The 24,869-nt window shown below is 32.5% G+C and overlaps 1 protein-coding gene across 3 annotated transcripts; it reads left to right on the forward strand.

The window, feature by feature from the left end:
- Positions 1 to 1,020: 1,020 nt before the first annotated feature.
- LOC132721365 (uncharacterized) lies at positions 1,021 to 17,762 on the forward strand. 3 transcript variants are annotated; one of them, XM_060705651.1, is made up of 6 exons: positions 1,021 to 1,167; positions 9,754 to 9,985; positions 11,781 to 11,928; positions 12,920 to 13,065; positions 14,141 to 14,320; positions 16,574 to 17,761. In XM_060705651.1, the coding sequence occupies exons 2-6, from the start codon at positions 9,793 to 9,795 to the stop codon at positions 16,753 to 16,755; spliced, it is 849 nt and encodes a 282-aa protein (XP_060561634.1). In that variant the 5' UTR covers positions 1,021 to 1,167; positions 9,754 to 9,792; the 3' UTR covers positions 16,756 to 17,761. The 3 variants fall into 3 exon arrangements, with proteins under 3 accessions (XP_060561634.1, XP_060561635.1, XP_060561636.1); XM_060705652.1 differs by lacking the exon at positions 1,021 to 1,167 and adding an exon at positions 7,202 to 7,306 and having other exon boundaries at positions 16,574 to 17,762; XM_060705653.1 differs by lacking the exon at positions 1,021 to 1,167 and adding an exon at positions 7,253 to 7,277 and having other exon boundaries at positions 16,574 to 17,762.
- The last annotated feature ends 7,107 nt before the right edge of the window (positions 17,763 to 24,869 follow it).

The following is a 24,869-nucleotide window of genomic DNA, read 5'->3' on the forward strand; positions in this document are numbered from 1 at the left end:
TATCCTGCCGACTTTTTTCAAAATGTATTTGTGAGTGAAAATAAATCTGAATAATTGTAAAGAAAGTGTAATTTACTCCTTAAAAATTATTTATTATATAGTGGTGTTGTCCGGTGCCGAGTTAGTATAGGGCCGAGTTAATTTTGTATTAATAAGTACAGTAGATGTGAACTGTCCTTCAGAGATATATATTGAATGGTTACTGACATATTTTAGTTAAAACAGATTGAAACTTTATTATTTAATTATTTTCGTTAAAAAGACGTTTATATACAAATAACGATTCGCCCCATTCATCATTCGTCCCATAACGACTCGACCCCACAGTTGCACTTTAGTGATGATGCGCCATCTTATCTTAAACCTTTTTTTAATTCGTTTAGATTTGAAAAAGAAAATTATGGTTGGGGTAATGCTTGCATTTATTTTGGTATACTTTTTTACAAACTAACAATTGATTTAGATCTATAGACTAAGAAAACTAACTAAATTACCAACCATTTGGGTATGTAAAAGAACCAAGGGGTCTTAGGAAATGGTTCCCGGATTCCCTTGTATCCCAAGCTGTCTTTGGTGTCTGCTGAGGTAAGGCACAGACACTTGGGGTTTGGAGCTCTAAACGCCTTTAAAATCCAAATAAAATGCATATTTGTCAATCCCAGCACCAAACTCCCCGCAGCGGTTACTTCCCCTGATCAGTACAGTAATGCTGCAAAGGGGGGCAATCACTGTGAGGAGTTTGTCCCAGCACATGTACTGATCATATATATAAAAAAAAACTTAATATAAGCCGTTTTGAAAAAAAATCATATTTCAACATCTATAATAATTATTATATCAGTACATGTGCTGGGATTGGCAAAGACGCATTTTATTTGGATCTTAAAGGCGTTTTGAGCTCCAAACCCCAAGTGTCTGTGAGGTAAGGACCCTTCTGGAAATGCTTGCACTTTCGTCAATGGCACTTTCGTAGGTTATCTTTGCCTACTAAAGTGGGACGAGTCGTTAAATAGGGCGAATTGTCATTGGGACGAATCGTTACCAATTTGCAGTGACCTCGAATTTGACAGATCGGCTCGCGCTACTTTCATTTTGCTGTTTGGACTGGGTCGGTATATCGTAGTCATCAATATATATTCAAGTCTTTTTACGATTTAGGGTATTTAGGTAAGATTTTCTTTTCTGATAGGCTTTATAAGCTGTAGGTTAATTTTAATATTAGTTTTGTAATTGTGTATTTTTAAAGCTACATGTATCATGCATGAACCGAGTGATAGTGTCATCGTGCTTGTACCATAACCAGGTCTAGGATTTCAGAATAGTCATGGAACAGTCTGTATTTATCAACCATCCATAATTTTATAGACAATTTATCTGTTAATTTAAAGACAATAAGTAGGATAACTGATATTAGTAAAGAAGTTGTATTGATATTCATTTTTTAAGAATAATGTTATTGAATGTATGACATAGTAGCTTAATAGATTCAAAACAATATGATGGCTTAATCAAGGATTTCAGAGTCAGCATACAGATATACAACTTGTCTCATTTACAATGTTAATGTAACAATGAATAATGCAACCAGTTAAAATAACACCTCATTATGATATATAACCACCAATTATAGAATAATAATATTAATGCCACCAGTATAAAATAATGCCACCAGTATTTTATTTTACTGTATTAATAATAATTCCACAAGTATAGAATATGCCACCAATATAGAAAATGCCACAAGTATACAATAATGCCACCAATATAGAATAATGCCACCAATATAGAAAATGCCACCAGTACAGAATAATGTCACCAGTATATCATTATGCCACCATAGAAAAGGACACCAATATAAAATAATGCAACAAGTGTAAAATAATGCCTCCAGTGTAGAAGATATATCACCAGTGAAGAAGACTGCCAGCAGTAAAGAATAATATGCTATCAAAGTATAATGCCACCAGTATCAAATAATGCACTAGTATAAAATAATGCCACCAATATAGAATAATGTCAGCAGTATAAAATAATGCAAGCAGTAAAGAATAATATTATCAAAATAATATCATGCCACCAGTATCAAATAATGACTCCAGTATTAAATAATGCTACCAGTATATTTTTTAATGCTACTGGTATAAAATAATGCCACCAACATAAAATAATGCCACCAGCATGACCAGTATAGAATTATCCTAACAGTATATAGAATTGTGCCACCAGTATAAAATAATGGCTTCAGTATAGAAAATGCTACCATTATAGAACCAAGCCACCAGTATAAAATAATGCCATCACTGCCCACCAGTATAAAATAATGGCTTCAGTACAGAAAATGTTACCATTATAGAATAATGCCACCAGTATAAAACAATGCCACCAGTATAGAATAATGCCACCAGTATAAAATAATGCCACCAGTATAGAATAATGCCACCAGTATAAAATAATGCCACCAGTATAGAATAATGCCACCAGTATAAAATAATGCCACCAGTATAGAATAATGCCACCAGTATAGAATAATGCCACCAGTATAGAATAATGCCACCAGTATAGAATAATGCCACCAGTATAAAATAATGCCACCAGTATAGAATAATGCCACCAGTATAGAATAATGCCACCAGTATAGAATAATGCCACCAGTATAGAATAATGCCACCAGTATAGAATAATGCCATAAGTATAAAATAATGCCACCAGTATAAAATAACACCACCAGTATAAAATAATGCCACAAGTATAGAATAATGCCATAAGGATAAAATAACACCAGTAGTATAGAATAATGCCACCAGTATTAAATAATGCCACAAGTATAAAGTAATGCCACAAGTATAAAATAATGCAGCCGGTATAGAAAATTGCCACGAATATTAGATAATGCCACTAGTATGAAAAAATGTCACCAGTACAGAATAATGCCACAAGTATAGTATAATGCCACCAGTATAGTATAATGCTTTGAGAATAAAAAATGCCACCATTATAGAATAATGCCACCAATATAGAATAATGCTGCCAGTATAAAATAATGCCAACAGTATGAAATAATGCCACCAGTATAGAACAATGCAACCATTATAAAATAATGCCATCAGTATAGAATAATGCCACAAGTATAGAAAAATGCCACCGGTATAGAATAATGCCACCAGTATTAAATTATGCTATCAGTAAATTATAATGCCACCAGTATAAAATAATGCCACCAGTATACAATAATGCAACCAGTTAAGAATAATGCCACCAGTATAGAATAATGCCACCAGTATAGAATAATGCCACCAGTATAAAATTATGCCACCAGTAAAATATAATGCCACCAGTATAAAAATATGCCATCAGTATAGAATAATGCCACCGGTATAGAATAATGCCACCAGTGTTAAATAATGCTATCAGTAAATTATAATGACACCAGTATAAAATAATGCCACCAGTATAGAATAATGCCAACAGTATAGAACCATGCCACCAGTATAAAATTATGCCACCAGTATAAAATAATGCCATCAGTACAGAATAATGCCACCAGTACAGAACAATGCCACCAGTATAGAACCATGTCACCAGTACAGAATAATGCCACTAGTATAGAATAATGCCACCAGTATAGAATAATGCCACTAGTATAGAATAATGCCACCAGTGTAGAATAATGCCACAAGTATAAGATAATGCCACCAGTTTAAAATAATGCAACCAGTATAGAATAATGTCATAAGTATAAAATAATTCCACCAGTATAAAATAATGCCACCAGTATAGAATAATGCCATAAGGATAAAATAATGCCATCAGTATAAAATAATGCCACCAGTATTGAATAATGCAACCAGTATAGAATAATGCCACCAGTATAAAAGAATGCCACCATTTTAAAATAATACCATCAATATAGAATAAAGCCACCAGTTTAAAATAATGCCACCAGTATCAAATAAAGCCACCAGTATAGAATAATGTCACCAGTATAAAATAATGCAATCAATATAAAATAAAGCAACCAATATAGAATAATGCCACCGGTATAAAACAATGCCAATGGTATAAAACAATGCCACCAGTATAGAATAATGCCACCATTATAATAATGCCACCAGTATCAAATAATGCTGCCAACATAAAATAATGCCACCAGTATAAAATAATGCCAGCACAAAATAATAATGCCATCAGTATAGAACCATGCCACCAGTATAAAATAATGCCACCAGTATAGAATACTGCCACAAATATAGAATAAATGCCACCAGTATAGAATAATGCCATCAGTATAAAATAATGCCACCAGTATAAAATAATGCCACCAGTATAGAATAGTGTCACCAGTATAGAATAATGCCACCAGTATTAAATAATGCCACCAGTATAGAATAATGCCACCAGTATAAAATAATGCCACCAGTATAAAATAATGCCACCAGTATAGAATAATGCCACCAGTATAGAATAATGCCACCAGTATAGAATAATGCCACCAGTATAGAATAATGCCACCAGTATAGAATAATGCCACCAGTATAGAATAATGCCACCAGTACAGAATAATGCCACCAGTATAAAGAAATGCCCCCAGTATAGAATAATGCCATCAGTATATATAATGCCACCAGTATGAAATAATGCTGCCAGTATAGAATAATGCCACCAGTATTGAATAATGCCACCAGTATTAAATAATGCCACCAATATAGAATAATGCCACCAGTACAGAATAATGCCACCAGTAAAGAATAATGCCACCAGTATAAAATAATGCCACCAGTATAAAATAATGCCACCAGTACAGAATAATGCCACCAGTACAGAATAATGCCACCAGTATAGAATAATGCCACCAGTATAAAATAATGCCACCAGTATAGAATAATGCCACCAGTATAAAATAATGCCACCAGTATAAAATAATGCCACCAGTATAGTATAATGCTTTGAGTATAAAAAATGTCATCAGTATAGAAAAATGCCACCAGTATAAAATTATGCCACCAATATTTAAATAATGCCATCAGTATAAAATAATGCCATCAGTATAAAATAATGCTATCAGTTTAAAATAATGCCACCAGTATAGAATTATGCCAACAGTATTGAATAATGCCACCAGTATATGATAATGCAACCAGTATAAAACAATGCCACCAGTATAAAATAAAGCTATCAGTATAAAATAATGCCACCAGTTTAGTACCATGCCACAAGTATAGAAAAATGTCACCAGTATAGAATTATGCCAACAGTATTGAATAATGCCACCAGTATATAATAATGCCACCAGTATAGAATAATGCCACCAGTATAGAATAATGCCACCAGGATAGAACAATGCCACCAGTATAAAATAATGCTATCAGTATAAAAGAAATGCCACCAGTATAAAATAATGCCACCAGTACAGAATTATGCCACCAGTATAGAACCATGCCACCAGTGGAGAATAATGCCACTAGCATAGAATAATGCCACAAGTATCAAATAATGCCACCAGTATAGAATAATGCCACCAGTATAGAATAATGCCACCAGTATAGAATAATGCCACCAGTATAGAATAATGCCACCAGTATAGAATAATGCCACCAGTATAGAATAATGCCACCAGTATAGAATAATGCCACCAGTATAGAATAATGCCACCAGTATAGAATAATGCCACCCATGCCATCATTATGGAATAATGCCTCCAGTATAGAATAATATCACCAGTATAGAATAATGCCACACATATAGAAAAGTGCCACCAGCGTAGAATAATTCTTCCAGCATAGAATATTGCCACCAGTATAGAAAGATGCCACCAGTATAAAAAAATGCCACCAGTATGGAATAATGCCACAAATATATAATAGTGCTACCTGTATATAATAATGCCACCAGTATAGAACAATGCCACCAGTATAAAATAATGCCACCAGTTCAGAATAATGCCAGCAGTATAGAACAATGCCACCGGTATAGAACCATGCCACAAGTACAAAATAATTCCACAAGTATAAAAAAATGCCACCAGCATAGAACAATGCCACCAGTATAGAATAAAGACACTAGTATAAAATATTGCCACCAGTATGAAATAATGCCACATGTACAGAATAATGCATCAAGTATAAAATAATGCCACCAGCAAAGAACCATGCCACCAGTGGAGAATAAAGCCACTAGTATAGAATAATGCCACAAAAATGAAATAATGCCACCAGTATAGAACCATGCCACCAGTATAGAATAATGCCACAAATATAGAAAAGTGCCACCAGCATAGAATAATGCTTCCAGTATATAATAATGCCACCAATATAGAACAATGCCACCAGTATAAAATAATGCATCCAGTACTGAATAATGCCAGCAGTTTAGTACAATGCCACAAGTACAAAATAATTCCACAAGTATAAAAAAATGCCACCAGCATAGAACAATGCCACCAGTATAGAATAAAGCCACTATAGTATAAAATATTGCCACCAGTATGAAATAATGCCACACATACAGAATAATGCATCGAGTATAAAATAATGCCACCAGCATAGAACAATGCCACCAGTATAGAATAATGCCACTAGTATAAAATATTGCCACCAGTATGAAATAATACCACACGTACAGAACAATGCCACAAGTATAAATAAATGCCACCAGCATAGAACAATGCCACCATTCACTGTATAGAATAACGCCACTAGTATAAAATATTGCCACCAGTATGAAATAATGCCACACGTACAGAATAATGCCACAAGTATAAAATAATGCCACCAGTATAGAATAACACCAGTAGTATAGAATAATGCCACCAATATAAAATAATTCCAACCTTTAATGAAATGCCACCAATATAAAATAATGCAGCCAATATAAAAAATGACACCTGTACAGAATAATGCCACCAGTATAAAAAAATGCCACCAGTATAAAATAATGCCACCAGTATAAAATAATGTCAGCGGTAAGAAGCTTATTTTCCCAAACCAGAATTTTATTTCAATGTGGTTGGTTGTTTAATTTTGAAGTTTCATTCTAAAAATTCTCTAATAATCAAGAAGGTTAGTTCTTAATTTGAAAAAAAGGCATTTTCAAGTTGAATCATACATAATTTAACTGGTTTAAACTAAGTTTTATAATGAAGCAGTATAAAAGATAGTTAAAAATGTTGTACAAATTTGTACCATGAGTATTTCATGTTTAATGGAGCAAAAATCTCAAGTTTGAGTAGCGAGTACAAGGATGTAAGGTAGAAATTTGAGTAGCCCAAACAGGATATACATGTGAGTGTTTGTTGTCAGGCAATCTATAGGTAAATTTAAAATTATAAAATTATTGATTTATCACAATTCAAAGATATGCATCATATGATATTATTTCTTTCATTTAAATTTAAATTATATTTTTATTTTAGTTGCCTTCATTTATTACTCTGTAATTGGGAGCTTCAAAATAAGATTAGAGGGTATAAAGCTATATACATGTATCTAATAAAATATTTTTTGCCTTTTTTGGCCTGCACTATCTAGAAATTGTTCGTTTTACTCACAAAACATTTGTAGTTTTATATTGACTTCTACGAAAACAGATGTCAATAAAATGATTAATTTGGTGTCTTAAGTACAGAAAGAAATCTTATTTTCATTTATTTTGGTACCAAATTATACCGCTTCTTGCGAATTACTATCGCTGCATCTGTGATTTTCACACAATTCAAACATGCTTCCAAAAACCACAGAATGCTGGATAATGCACTTTGTATTGTCATTTGAAGAAAATTTCCGTGCATATGATACTCTAGGTTTTGTTTGGAGTAAAGAAACGTTCGTCACTTTGATTTAACCTAATATTAGGAACTTACTGGTGCTCAGCAGTGGCCATTTTCTCATGGATATTGCTATACTAAGTCCATGATTCCCCCCTGTGATTTTGTGAAACCACAATACCCAGAGTTAGATATTTTGCATGTAATATCACTCTGTTGACCACAAATTGTAACTGGTATTAAAATGGTGGCCCTTGGGTCAATATTGGTCCTGCAATGGGGGTCACTTAGTTCATATAGTTTTTTTCTGATTTTGTAAAAATACAATGCCCTGAGCTGTAGCATTGCCTTTTTGGCCTGCAAAAAAATTATAAATCATGCCCCTTGGGTCAGTATTGGCCCCATCAGTTAGTTGATAAAGTCTTGTATGAGAATCTTATTCTGTGAAACTACAATGCCTAGAGTTTAAATATTTGTCATAAGCATTGCCTTGTTGACCTCTACAAATTTGATATAAATCATGCCCCTTGGGTTAATATTTGCCCAACCCCAGGGTCACACTTAAGTCTTATCGTGTGAAACTACAATACTGGAGCTTAGATTTTTGTCATGTAACATTGTATTTTTTGCCGGCACAAAACTTGTATAAATCATGCCCCTGGGGTCAAAATTTTTCCAACCCGAGGGTCACATATTTTATGCAGATTTCTAAGAAAATTTATTTGAGTCTTATCATGTGTAACTACAATTCTTAGATATTTGACGTTTAGCATTTCCTCATGGGCCACCACAAAACTGGTATTAATCTATGATCATGCCCTGCTGAGGTCAAAAACTGAAAAACATAAAGTTTATATTTCTTACATAGATCAGCTTGGGCACTTTAACAGGAAGATATGCAAAAGATAATTAAGTTTAAACATATTTATTCTCAGAATATTTACATAATAACATTTGAAATATATACACATACAAAATTTGACAATATTCAAAGAAGAGGATTAGAAGGAAAGACTAGGTCTTAAAGAATTCTTCTCCTTGATGAGATAAGATAAGATAATTATGAAACATATTTAGAAATAAATTGAAAATCATATTGATTTGCTATTCTTTGCCAAATTTGAGAATTTTTTACAATTTGAATAATTATTCTGGAAAAACAAGGTGAGTGAATGATTTGAAATTTTACACACAAGTTATTGGTCTAGACCTATATAAAACAGACTATGAATCTTGGGAAAATATTTCCAGTCTCGTCATGTCAAAACACCTCAGTGGAGTCCCTTTAATATCAACAGTGGAGTCCCTTTAATATCAACGGACAATACTCTAGGAAAATACATAGTCACTTATCGATATGTTGTAAACAAAAAACACAATGGTTTTGTTTGTGATTTATAATACTGTTTGTTAGTAAATGACCTAACCATGAATAGGCTACATTTTTTCATTGCTATAGAATGGAATGATCCATTGAAAAAAGATATAATTAACTATAAGTTCTAGGATTTTGTTTATTCATTATTTACATGTATATTAGATTTACAATAGCTACGTCGTCTTACCTGATGATATGAATATCTTTTTCAAACCATTAGGCGGCTGGTGTTGATTGTATTTACCCATGAGACAAGTGCAGACCGAGATCAGCTGTCTCATCTTTGTCATCTTATCCTGGTCTGCACTGTTCAATAAGTACATTTTGAAATTGTCCCTAAAAATGGTGAATAGTTTTGTCCAGATTGAAAGATGGACAAGTCCATTAAGATATTTATGGTGGAAAGGGTTAATTAAATGATGAAACTCAATCTGCACTCTGCTGTTAATGAGTGTCATGATATCAAGGTGAAGCTAATTATAGAAGACTGTTGTAGAATTGCTCTTGATCATTGATCGTTTTATGTAACTTAATTTTAACATTTCTGCTTAAGGCGCATCAATATTTTCTTTGCAAGAGCTTTAAGGCAGTCTGTTATTTGGTTTTTTTTTAACAGATTTAGAAATTCTGTGGCAGTACTTTAACAGCTGAAGAAATGTCAGACTCCAAGGAGAAATTACGACTGGTTACCTATTTGTCACCAGGGATTCCAGTAGAGATATTTGAGACATTAATGAACTACCTGGAAGAGGTAACAGGGAGAGATGCATATCTGAGGTACGAGTCAAGATGGCCGGGACCTCCTGCAGACAGGACCGATCCTTTCACGGATAACGAGGTTGATATTGGTAAGATTAATTGCTATCTTGTTTTTCTCAAGGAGGGCCCCTTCGGCAGAGAGTTTAGCCCATCACCTCTAACTGCTTGTTTGTTTTTATGCCCCCGAAGGGTGGCATATTAAAATCAAACTGTCTGTCTGTCAGTCAGTCCATCCAGCTTTATACATATAGACAGTGGTGGTCGTGTCCGCTCTGAAACCTCAGTGTGCATGAAAGGATTTTAATTTTTCTTTCATATATGAAATTTTGCACTTAATTAATTTAATTGTATGCTAAATTTATTTCTAATAAGAATAAATTAAAACTTAAATGAATAAAAATTTTAACATATATTTCAATATATTGAATTAAATTAGTTAGGCATTTATCATATAATTAAGTTCTGAATAATACATCAGAAGGTATAAATTTCGATGTCACATTTTAGAATTGTAAATATATTGATGTAGTCTTTTAGGTATTTCTTGAAAAATCATTGAAAAAGTTAACTATCCTATTTTGATTGAATTATATGTAGACATGGTACCATATTGCATAACAAAAAATGCCCATGTTTAATGTAAATCTTACTGCAATATGGGCGTAAGTATACTTACACCCTTATTGCATAATTATAATCTTATCTATCAAATTATATGTAAAGTTATGCAACAAAGGCATAAATAATAAAATGGCAAATAAAGTGTTTTTTGCATAATTCATTTTGATGTTGTTATAAGTTATATTTAGAATGTATACTTTCATGTAACAAAACAAAGTAATGTAATGGGAATATACAGAAACAAGAAAATGAGTTAGTTTTTTTACTCTACTGTAAAATTTTCAAAAATGTAGTTATGCCCTTGTAATCATAAATTCTGCCCTCTGTGATGTTGCAAAAATAATGGCGGCAATATCACAGATAATAGAGCTTTTTAGCACCAAAAAGTGAATGGTTTTCAACTCACTTTTCTGCTCTTAATTGTTTTACCATAAAGCACTGAAAAAAGTCAAGCATTCTGTCCTCTGAAAGCTCTTGTTTTTTCAAGTGTTTTTTTTCTTTTATTTACGCTAGAAATGTGATCATATTAAAATAAGCATACAAATAAAAATGACATTAAGAACTACAACTATAATAACTATATAATGACCATTGATAGATATGTCCTTGATTGTACATATCAGAATATAAAACACAAATTTATAAAATGTTCATCAGGTGAATCATCCATGGAAATAAAAGAAAACAGAAAAATATTATGTTTGTTTTGCTGTTCATAATATAAAACCATAATCTAGAATTAACAAAAAATGCAAATATGATCACAATTTAATATGCACCCAACACTGAATGTTATCATTAATGCCATTTAAATTGAATTAAATAATCAAATAACATATGCCAAGGTATTTCCTGGTAAACAAACAACATCTTTGAAAACATGCACTAATACAACTGTCAACATATTGTACAAAATGAGTATGAGTACTGTAACCAATATTTTGTTTAATTATAACGTATCTTCATTGACATATTATTCAGTAAGCTTACAGAGAAACCAAATTTCATACTAAAATACTTTTTACACTTGTTTTTAACATGTTATGTCATGGGAGAAAAGCATTCCTTTTTACACAATGCCCTGTCGCATGTAAATCCCTGACTGACAATCCCTGAATGTACAACAGTCAGTCAGTGGCATATGCTTTTTGCTTTGGCCCTAAATAAAAAAGAAAGCAAACGAGGTGAGAAATATGGTCAGGAAATATATTTTTCATTAGTCAAAAGGAATGCTAATTTTTTCTAGACTTTATGTTTTTTTAGGCTTTATGGAGAGCAGTGACTACCTCCGACTGATTGAGCATGGCAACAAATTTATAGAAGTTTGTGGTGCTGGAGCAGTCCACGTTCATCCTAAAAATTCAGGAAGAGCTGTGTACTACAGTGACATTATCATCAACGCTAGAAACAAGTAAGTGAGGCCATTAAATTATAATACAGTATAACATGTGCATAGCAACACCCTTTGGAGAGACAAAGATTTTGGTTGTGAAATTCTTGCTAAAGAGTGTCATTGTCTATTCTAGGATTTGAAAATGGGGGATTTTTATTATTACATTTGTTGATCTTTTTCCTTCTTTCTTTATGTAAAATTTCCTCCCTGCCTCTGATTAAATTGGGGGGGGGGGGGGGATATCTCAAACACCCAATCCCCCCTCCTAGAATAGACACTGGAGAGGTTTACTTTATTGTGAAAGTCTTATATATGTGAAAGGTTTGTTACAGTTGGTTGTTTTAAAGAGGTTACAGCTGAACAGAGGGTTGCTTGGTAGAGAGGTTTCACTTCTCAAAGAGAAATGTGTTGTTTATTTGTAACATTTGTGATATTTGCTAGAAACAATGGTGACAAAACATCCTTGTTTAATCTTTAAATATGATTCTGAAAATAGTAAAATATTTTTATAGTATATATTCTTTCATAGAATCCTAATGATGGTTCTTCCTCAAGTTTATTCACCAAAATCTCAGATATTATCTTAGCAGCCCTTAATAATACATGTGTATAATTTAATTCTATGTGTAGGAATACCAATTATAAATCATAAGGATACTTGAGGTAAACACACACCTTATATTTTGAAAGGATGGCAGCGATCTGGCACTTTGTAAAAATCTGAAATTTTTGCAATTATCTGTTTGTCCTACATCTTATGATGTCATCATTTGAAGATTGTAGTAGCATAATTAGGTCTCTCTACCCTAATTAAAAGATTAATTTTGTTTATTCAAACAAATAAACATTAGGGCATATAAAATGCCCCGCATTTGGGGTGCTCTTGCTTTGACATTGTAGTCCCATGATTCTGCCATTCGTTGCAGGATCTTTCTAAATGTTAGAATGAACCTCACCATTTAGATATTACCTTAATATTCATATTCTCTAAACTTACCTTCTGCTGCAGGTTAAAGTATAAAGAGTTACATGATCTGAGAGGTCATACGTTCGGCTATAGTTCCGGCAAGTCTATATCTGCTAGTATCTGTATGTTGGAACAGCTGAAGAAACTTGGCTTTAATGCTTCCTTCTTTGGAAATCTTTATGAGTCAGGTGAGAATAGTTTTATATTACTGAGATAAGTTTAAAATTTATTCCGTGTAAAGTTTTGTTGATTATCATATAAGCTGTCATCGATATAGAGGATATCGAAGTATTGTTGATATTTTTTTCGAAATTTTTTTGAAAAAATTGATAATTTTTATTCATTATTTTAATGTCTATGAATTATGAAAATTCACTGAAAATATATACAAACAGAACATATATTTTACTAAAATCATTTAAACAGGAACGAAAGTGAATTATATAGGAGTATATATGGATATATCAGTGTATTGCTGATATTTGTCATCACCGCCTCCGTGGTCGAGTGGTTAGAGTCGATGACTTCTAATCCAGTTACCTTTCTGGCGTGGGTTCGATCCCCGGAAGATGCTTTGGTAGTTTAGCGCAGAGGAAGGTAGTCTAGTACTGGTGTAACTCTCCAAGAATGATGGTTAGGAAACTACCCGCCTATATGACTGAAATACTGTTGGGAAAAGGGGTAAAATGAAACAAACAAACAAGCTGATATTTGTCATCCGATAAAAATGTATCATCAGTATGCTTTGCAATGGATCAATGACAGCTCTATTATATACTATAGACCTTATGAAGTTTTGTTAAATATTGTGCTAAATTTGTGTTATAAGACCATGAGTCATGTGCTTCAAATTGATGCCAAATTGGCTTATTTTAAACAACCAACAAGTATGGGGTCTGGTCAGACAACAGTTATTTGTAAGCTGACCTAATTTATCCTGGTATCTGAATAGCAAATCATTGTCACAGCTTGTATAAGGGAAATGAAATCAAAGATTTCCCACTTTTTAAGATGAATATCTCCTATATCAATCTGTCAGCCACAGTCATGCTCTTTGGTCATTTTTTTTCCAGCTTACAAATCTGAGTTCTTTGGCCAGTCAGTGCAAAGCATTTTGATGTTATATCAATATTGGATGACAAATATTAATGATAATTGATATACTTTAACACCGAATTAACAATAGTAACATAACTGAATTAAAACCAATGCCAAAAACTAATATTTATCAGTATGTATGCAATGTTTTTATCTGATTTACAGGATCTCATCTGGCTTCTATAAAAAATGTGTTGGACAGCCAAGTGGATGTCGCAGCTGTTGATTCGAACGTTCTTGCTGGTTTCCTGCGTGCACACCCTTATTATAAAGATGATCTATGTGTCATTACCTCACTTGGACCATTGCCAACATATCCCATAGTACTAAATACTAGATTGTCAGGTATTTGTGTTTATAATATAGAGATTTTACATTTAACTCTTCTGCTGTATTTTACATTGAAAACGTGGTAAATGTGATGAACAAAATAAGAGTAGCAGAAATTTGAAAACAAACAAGATGGCCAATAATTCGTAATAATTTTAAAAAGGTTGACCTTTAAACCCTCAGGTAACATCATTTGAATAAAGCACTGTTAAAGCTGCAGGCCTCCAAATGAGTCAAAATATTTCAATAAAATCAAACTTGAGAAATATGTACTAAGATTTTAGGAAATGTAAAATGATTCAAGATTCAAGTAATATTTTACATGTTATGTGCGGTTAATGACTGATTTTTCAGTATTTACAACTATATTTCTACTGCGTTACTAACGCAGTAAGGGCTATTTATGCATATTTTGACCACTTTTTGGTAATTTACGTGGGTTGTAAGTGCCATTGATAATGTGTAAATTGCTTCCTTTTGGTTATTTCACAATATTATACATTCAAATACATTTTCAAAATTTTCATGAAAATTAGCGTGAATCTGGAGGCGTGCTGCTTTAAATAAAAGTGATAAGCTTTTACCACCAGTACAGTGTAACACAGCTCCCATAATAGTGTTAGTAGATCAAATTTTGTTGAATGAATTGTCTGGTATTCAAAACTATCCAAATCCATAACGAAAAAGTCTGCAGATTGATTGTTAATGGATTTTGGTATTAAAAAGATACTAGGAAGCAAACAGTCTGATTAAAATGCACAGATGTCTGGCATTGAGAGTGAGAGCTAAGCATAATTATATGATAGGTTCTTCTTGTGTAATTCAGAAAGTGCTTGTTTTATAGGCATACTTCCTGCAAAGTTGTAAAGGTGTTCATAATCAAATATTAAAATTTTGCTTACAAAAAACTGCTTTACACAAATTGTATTTGTTTTGTGACAAGGGAAGTAATCAAAATACATTGTTGGGGATTATCAAATTACACACAAACTTCAGGGGTGGAAATTTAGTTATACATAATCATTTTTACTCTATATTCATTGATATGAGATTGCATCATCTTTTGTTCAATTTAGAGTTTTCGGGTGAAATTATTATTTAGAGTATTTTTATGGTTCTAACCTATCCTTCTCAGCTTCTAAACGTTCCTTCTCAGCTTCTAACCTACTATGTCTTTCTTCACGCTCCCTTGCTTGCTCCTCTTTAACAAAGTTTCTCAAAGCCTCATCTGTATACCCTAACTCCTGACCTACCTTCATCAACTCATTTACACTAGTCATCTTGAACTTATTATGTATATTTCCTACACTGTAACACTACTACAACAACAACTTAGGATACAAGTAAAATCTTACCGTGAGGTAGAACAATGATATCAAAGTATCATTAAAGGGTAACACTACAACCCTTAAACACAAAACGCTATATTCACTAATCACGGTGCACTATAACACTACACTTCAGTGTAACACCATATAATTAAACGCATTTATCACTCTAGCGCTATAATCAAAATGTACCTTCACTGTACACAGTACTAAAATAAACAATGTATCATATATTCTAAACACTATACCTCACCACTACAAACACTAAGTTTCAAACTCATCTAAGTATCTCACTAAGGTTGTATAATAATAATCTTAAGTGTACAGTAGACAGTAGGCAATAATTAAAACTGTTCAAAATACTTTAAACTTCAAAGTCCAAACTACGACCCAAAACTCAATGTCGCGTAGCACTTACCCCACAGTGCAAAAATATAAAAGGTATATGGCCAGTTTCAATATACTACAGACACAAAGTAAACACAAAGTAAAATTGTAAATGACACAATAAATTAAATGTTCACCTAGATAACAGACACAGTTTCTTTATCTAGAAAAAGTACACAAGGCGGGTAGTACCTTAAATTGCAGAGTGTATGTGTGTAAATTACAAACAGAAAAATATATACAAATTTATTTACAGAAATGAATATTTATAAATGAAAATGATTGTATATGATAAACTACTATGATAAGTCACTGCACAAACAAACACTCAACGTACAAAATCTGTTTGCATTTTTATTTCACTCATGAAATAATTATTTTCATACCACTCGATGAAAATAAACCCTGTATTCATACAAGAAACATGAAATAATTATCCTCTATTTATTTTATTCTAGGGGAAGTTATCATTTTACACAATTTTATATTATTAATGCTGCAAGGTAGATAACCAAGTGATCAAGTCACAAAAAATGTATTTATTTTGTTATAGGAGAGGTAAGATCTCAGATAACCAAAGCTCTCCTAGACATGAACAAATCAACCAAGTGGACCTCACAGCTACAAAGACAAGGTATATCAGGCTTTGTGTCTATAGATTCCTCGCTGTACGATTTGGAGAAAGATCTCGTATCAGCCATCGGCAAGCTGTCAATGTCATCAACATATTATTAAGATATCTATTATTTACTGTATTGTTATGTATTCCATGCCACTGTTGAGTGTTCGTCACAATGCGTTTGTACCGGATATTTTTCCTTATAATATAAAAGGGTTTAGCTATAATTAATCAATTATTTTACAAAATTTTAAAACATAGAATTGATGTTGTTTATGAAATATTGTGGTTGATCTCATAGAATGTCCATGCTTTTTAGCTCACCTGTCACAAAGTGACAGGGTGAGCTTTTGTGATCGCTTTTCGTCCGGCGTCCGTCCGTCCGGCGTCCATCCGTCCGGCGTCCGTCCGTTAACTTTTACTTTAAATGACATCTCCTCATAAACCACTAAGCCAATTTCATCCAAACTTCACAGGAATGTTCCTTTGGTTGTCACCTTTAAAAATTGTTCAAAGAATTTAATTCCATGCAGAACTCTGGTTGCCATGGCAACCAAAAGAAAAAACTTTAAATATCTTCTTTTAAAAAACCCAAAGAGCTAGAGCTTAGATATTTGGCATGAAACATATTCTAGTGAGTGTCTACCAAGTTTGTTCAAATAAAAGCCCTGGGGTCAAAATTGGCCCCGCCCCAGGGGGTCATTGATTTTCCCTATATGCATATAGTAAAAACTTAAAAAATCTTCTTTTAAAGAACCCATAGAGCTAGAGCTAAGATATTTAGCATGAAACATCTTCTAATGGGTGTCTACCAAGTTTGTTCAAATAAAAGCCCTTGGGTCAAAATTGGCCCCGCCCCAGGGGGTCATTGATTTTCCCTATATGCATATAGTAAAAACTTAAAAAATCTTCTTTTAAAGAACCCAAAGAGCTAGAACTAAGATATTTAGCATGAAACATGTTCTAATGGGTGTCTACAAAGTTTGTTCAAATAAAAGCCCTGGGGTCAAAATTGGCCCCGCCCCGAGGGTCATTGATTTTCCTTTTATGTGTATAGCAAAAACTTAAAAAATCTTCTTTGAAAAAACCCATATAGCTAGAGTTTAGATATTAATCATGAAACATCTTCTAGTGAGTGTCTACAAAGTTTGTTCATTGTTTTTAACTATATGTGTATAGTAAAAACTTAAAAAATCTTCTTTTAAAAAACCCAATGAGCTAGAGGTTAAATTTTAAGCAGGAAACATCTTTTTGTTGGTGTCTACCAAGTTTGTCCAAATAAAAGCCCTTGGGTTTAAATTGGCCCTGCCAAAGGGGGGGGGTGGAGGTCATTGTTTTTCATTATATGTGTGTAGTAAAAACTTAACATCATGAAACATCTTCTAATGGGTGTCTTCCAAGTTTGCTCAAATAAAAGCCCTGGGGTTTAAACTGGCCTCGCTCCGGGGGCCTATATACAGGTGAGGGCCATCATGGCCCTCTTGTTAACTGTTGTATTTGAACAGAATAATATGTTACAGAACAAAATATTATGCTGCGATTTTAAGTATGATTCTTACCATTTAGCAATGATTTCTTGCATGCCTCATTTGATCTTACCAACACATTTCTTTCATATGGGCATTTTGAAATGATTCTTTGTCCAAAATTCAAAAACACATTTTGCAATCTACAGGCAGCAGAATGAGAGATGTAGCTTTATAAACATTAAAAGGTCTCCATGGCAACTGAGAAAGGTGTCTGACTACAAATAACTTGCCTCTCATTTCTGTGGGAACACATCCTGCCAGGGATTTTAGATTCTTTCATGTGAGAACTTTATCTTGCTAACTTATGGCAGAATGGTTGTTCTTCTCCTGTCTTGATTTATGCCTGAAAAAAATGCACAGACGGACACATGAAGTCTTACTCCATGGATCGTCAGTAAACTTTGAAAGTCATCTGATGATCTTTACAGTGTCATTATGAGTTTTCAACCAAAATTCACATGAAATATGTGCTATATATTTTTTTAAGTGAACTGTTACACTATAATGAAGTTTTGAAAGCTGCATTATGAGTATATAACCTTAACATTGTTCTGTGTCACTTGTTACTTGACCCTAACAAAATTATCATATAGAATTACAATTGTGTTGTGTTGAACCCTCAACTTTTCTGTTATAATCAAGTGTTCCCTTTTGTTGTACAGTGATTTCGAATATTATTTTAAATACATGTATAGCTATAGAAGGTAGTGTTTATAGAAATACTGGTAGGGGTATTACTTGTTGAATGAACTAGTGAGTTTAACTACGAATTCAACCTTAATAGAAAAAAAAAATGTTGTGAGAAGTTAAAATAGTAAAGATGACATGTGTTAAAGTGACATTTATGCTCATTTATTCTCAGTCTAGTTGAGTTGACTTGGTCATATATTTCTAAAGATTGGCTATCATAATGATGATTGGCCAATAATTAATAGTAGAAAATGTGTTTGAAACAATATGAAAACTACCAAAATTATGAAAAGACTGCCCCACTCTATGAATTGAGCATTACTGTACTGATACATTCTGCATGATTTTTATAGAAAATTCTGTTGGTCAGGTTGATCATTTTTCATAGTAAAATATAAAATTGAACACAAGTTTGGAAAATGTCAGGTTATTGTTATTTTTACCTGTTCGCTGACCATTTACACTTGGATGGGCATAATGTCAATTTAAAGATACAGTTGTATATCAATTAAATTATTTTCTGAATACTTACCCATCATTTAGCATTCAGTTGGAAATTTGTATTACTAACACCAAAGTTAAAATTTAGAAGTTAATGATCATGTTATTAAATAGGAAATCTCTTGATTGATTAAGAATAGGTATGGAATAATGAAATGTTTATTTTTATATCCGATATTAACATCATATTAATATTCAGTATATATACATGTATGTGCTAATCAGAAATCATAAAATTATTAAAAAGTCCATTTCTTTTTCATAAACTTTGCTATGACTTTTTGGTCCTCATGAATAAAACAAAAATAGGAGATTAAATGGTGATTATGCGGGTTGAGTTATTTTCTTGTGCGAAATGTTGACATGCCCTATTGTATCATAAAATAATTATGAAATTGTGACTTATATATGTTTTATTTCTTATGATAATTGCATCTCTCTTAATATGTATTGTTTTAATGAAGTAGAATATGATAAGTTGATAACTTAATTACATGTTTGTGAAATAGAATTTTTATTAAGCATATCATTTAAATATCACCTCTAAAAGTGTCTGTGGGATATAAATCTTTTTAGAATAACTTTAACTTTCTTGTTTAATTGTAATCATACTTGTAGGGAAAAAAACTTGTAGGATTATACAGGGTTAATTGGGTTGTTTTTTTTTAATGTTTAAAACAATCAGATGATGTGTTTGATTTTTATAAGTGACACATTGCTGTGTATGTTTTATGAAATAATTGATACCTTCAAGGGATTTTGATCAAAATTACAATGATTTTACAGGACTGGTCCAAATAGAGGGAATAGTGATTTGAGTAATAGAGATATTGCATTATTCCATGATAAATAACTGGCTCATTTATATGTAAGGTGTAACCATTATGCAGGACATTGGTTTCAGGATCAACTTGTAACTTATATATTTATAGTTAAATATTATAATACTGCACGTTTGTAACGTCATTTTTCATTGGATAATCGTGACGTTTATATAGTTTTATATACACGGCTTATGTCGATTCATGAAGAAATCTTACTTTTTTCTCTAAAAAATGATGCTTGCTGTATTATAAATTCGTTATAAAGATTGTTGACAGGTTATATGGCCGTATATAAATGGCTGTTTGCAATATAACCCTCGCCTAACGGCTCGGGTTATATTTACAAATAGCCGTTTATATAGGGCCATATAACCTGTCAACGATCTTTATAACTAATAATGTTACTGTTGGACCATAGCCTCCCTGACAATACTTACTCTAAAATACATTTATACTACAACAAAAAATGTATTTTATTTTATACACAATAAGTACAGGGTTATGTAGTCACATAAGTATACATATACAATAATGTAATTTTGTTGCAAAGTTGTTACCAATGACTAGTTTTGTATTGTGAATATCTGTTTTACAAAAATTTTTTTTTTTAATTGTTTTTTATAATTATAATAAGAACAATAGATACTCATGTTTTTTATCTGTATAATTAAATTGTATATGATATGAGCAGGTAATTGCAGGTGAGAAAAACTTAATCATTTGTTTATAATGCAGATTGAATTACCGGTAACCAGATTCTGTCATCCGAATTTATTAATTACTGATAAAGTACAATATATATACACAACAAACAAGATCTGGTAAATCAACAAAATATCCTTTTCTTTTTTTCTTTTTTGTTATTTTTAGGGGTAAAAAGATGAGTTTTTGATATATGTATTGATGAACTTCATATAGTAGAATAAGATGGGCATTTATTTTATGAAAAAGATATTAGGTCAATACACATGTACTTTTCTTACTGTTTTGTAATGTTTTTTGTTTTGTTTTATTTTTCGGCAACTCCTATTTATAGTAACACAATTTTTTAACCCTTAACCTGACCCTTAACCTGTGGATGCCATAAGTGAATACCCTTTACTGTTAGTACAGAGCTAGGCCAGTATACAGCTAGGCCATTATAGAATTAGGCCAGTATAGAGCTAGACCAGTATAGAGCTAGGCCATTATAGAATTAGGCCAGTATAGAGCTAGACCAGTATAGAGCTAGGCCATTATAGAATTAGGCCAGTATAGAGCTAGGTCAGTATAGAGCTAGGCCATTATAGAGCTAGGTCATTATAGAGCTAGGCCATTATAGAGCTAGGTCATTATAGAGCTAGGTCATTATAGAGCTAGGCCATTATAGAGCTAGGTCAGTATAGAGCTAGGCCATTATAGAGCTAGGTCATTATAGAGCTAGGTCAGTATAGAGCTAGGCCATTATAGAGCTAGGTCATTATAGAGCTAGGCCATTATAGAGCTAGGACAGTATAGAGCTAGGCCATTATATAGCTAGGCCAGTATAGAGCTAGGCCAGTATATAGCTAGGCCATTATAGAGCTAATCTTATAGTCTGAACAGGCCACATGTAACTCTTTTTTGTGTTTGCATTTTGAAATTGATTAAAGTGCTTCAAATATTGAATAGACTATAGGATCTAGGTTAGGTTGAGGTTTAATTTGTTGACACATACATTTGTAATCAAAATTTATTAGGTTTTGTCACTTATTGTGTTTTTTGTGTACTTAGTGTGAATGTTTTTGTTTTCTATGTGTTTGTATTTTTTTCTCTTCTTTTTTTTCATTTCCTGATTTATTAAAATGTTTTGGGTTTTTTTCTGGATGTTTAACATGAAAAATGTTGTATCTTAAACAAAGTTGTTGGGACTAAAACATTAAAGACACATTATGCCTCAGAAACGAATAAATTTTTCCATCTATAGAAAGGGCAACATAAGGTTTATGATGTTGAAATAATACTTTTAAAGCATGTTAGATGGTTATAAACTGAAACAAAAAGCGCTTAATGTGAAATTATTCATTTTGTCATGAACGTAGCAAAATGTAAACAAAGTAGTATTTTGACTTGCATACAAAATTTTAAATCACTGTCACTGTACTATCAAAAATAAAAAGCTTTTGTGAAATAAAATTAATGCATTTCTGGGGCATAGTGGGCCTTTAACTATTCTTATTAGTGTAGTAACATATTTTTGTGTAGTTAGACGTTATAAGCATAACAAATATCAATGAGAATACATATCCCATTTAAGTACAGCAAAACCTGTTCAAATGACTTCTTGAATAATGCCATTTTACACAATACCTATTAGTGAGATGAATATGATAAAACCCATTGCCAAAAATACACATTAATTGTTTTTACTGTGGTTAAATCATAATTTGCTGGAACCAAAAGGGATAAACCTTTGCCACTAGTAAAGTCTGACCCGGCTCTCTACTGTTGGTAGCTCTTTTTTTTATGCTCCCCGAAAAATTTCGGGGGAGCATATAGTCGGCGCCTTGTCCGTCTGTCCGTCCGTCCGTCTGTCTGTCCGTCCGTTGTCTTGTCCGGAGCATGACTTGAAAACCCTTGGAGATAATTTGTTGAAACTTCATGCAGTGGTAGAGGGCATTGAGGGGGAGTGCAGTGTCAAAGAACCATAACTCTATTTTGCCCAGTTTTTTAATTATCTTTCCTTATAGAAAAATCTTGTCCGGGGCATAACTCTAAAACTATAAGAGATATCAACATGAAACTTTGTAGGTGAATAGATCTCAATGGGTAGATGTGCAGTGCATAAGAACAATAACTCTTTTTGTCCTAATTTTGGAGTTATTGCCCTTTGTTAATTTTAACACTTTAAACTTTGTCCGGAACATAACTCTAAAACTATAAGAGATATCAAGATGAAACATTGTAGGTGAATAGATCTCAATGGGTAGATGTGCAGTGCATAAGAACAATAACTCTTTTTGTCCTAATTTTGGAGTTATTGCCCTTTGTTAATTTTAACACTTTGAACTTTGTCCAGAACATAACTCTAAAACTATAAGAGATATCAAGATGAAACATTGTAGGTAGATAGATCTCATTGAGAGGTGCAGTGCAAAAGAACCATAACTCTGTTAAGCCTCATTTTTGAATTATCTTCACTTTTAGAAAAATCTTGTCCAGGACATAGCTGTAAAACTATAAGAGATATCAGCATGAAACTTTGTAGGTAGATATATCTCAATGGGTTGATGTGCAGTGCACAAGAATCATAACTCTGCCTAGCCTAATTCTGGAGTTATTGCCCTTTGTTTATTTTTACTTTTTGAAGTTGTCTGGGACATAACTCTGAAATCATAAGAGATATCATCAAGAAACTTTGTAGGTTGATAAATGACATTGATTTGAAGTGCAGTGCAAAGAACAGTAACTCTGCCTTGCCAAATTTTGGAATTATTGCTCTTTGAACTTTTTCCTGGGACATAACTCTGAAACTACAAGAGGTGTACTTTCCTGTGTCCAAAACCTATTCGGGGAGCATCACCCGGCTCAAACCGGGCTCTTGTTTTGTATTTTGTTATTCAGATCTGTTTAACTTGGAATAAACTATTTCAAATTCATAGCTTGGAAAATTCAACAGGTTAAGGCAATTTACAGGTTGATATTTACTTAAATCAAAACAGACTTACATGTAGTTAACTATGATAAAGTACTATAGTGATAGTACTTATTTACATTTAGGGGCATTATTTTTGTTTTGATATAAAATCATCTTATTAACAGATACTGAATAAAAGCTATAAAAGTGCATGGGAAATAAGGTTCTTGTATGGGAATTAAAATAGCGGAAAATTGTTAACAGTCTATTGCTTAAAATTTTCAAACTGGTACTGTTTTAGATTTATAGACAAATATTTCTTTGACTTAATTAAATTGTCAGACTGGCACTGGTTAAATTATCAGACTGGTTCTGATTGCTTTGATTTTTAAACTGTTACTGCTTTTTTTTTTAGACTGGGCATGCTAAGAATATCAGATTGGTGCATGTTATTTTTATATTGCCCAAAGTATTGCATAAATATCTTATATAAACAGAATATATATATATGTATATTTTTTGTAATGTATGGATTATAAGGTTTATTGTTGCTGTTGATATCATCGTTAATAAAGTATTGTTTGGATATGAATTTTTCTCATAATTTCTTCATTATCAAAGTTTATAAAGTTTATTTGTTTAGTTAAAACATTAATTATTTAAAGCGGTTTGTAATCTTGATGTAGCTTTAATATACCATTTGGTTGGTCTCCTGGAACTTTCCAGTACTTGTGATATACGAGGAAACATGGTTGGACCAAAAAGGGATCAAACCCACAATCCCTGGGTAAAGAGGCAGACACCACTGCCACTGCTCACCTAAACCTTCAGTTCATGCAGATTGTTTTCCAAAAGTCCACAGTGTTACATAAATGTATATGTTTGTTTGATTAAAATGACTTTTTACCTACACATATGGTTCGAGGTGGCAAATTGGCAATATGTTGCTTTAAATAAAAATGACCTCCACACTCTCTACATATTTGTGGTAGAATTTGTTTTACTTATAAGCTATATTCGTAATATACATGTGTAGTTTGATTTTGAGATCAATGTATGAATTTTGCATAACCATACCACATATTGTATCC

The sequence above is a fragment of the Ruditapes philippinarum genome, unplaced genomic scaffold (genome assembly GCF_026571515.1).
Source record: "Ruditapes philippinarum isolate M1 unplaced genomic scaffold, ASM2657151v2 ctg197_1_1_1_1, whole genome shotgun sequence".
NCBI lineage: Eukaryota > Metazoa > Mollusca > Bivalvia > Venerida > Veneridae > Ruditapes > Ruditapes philippinarum.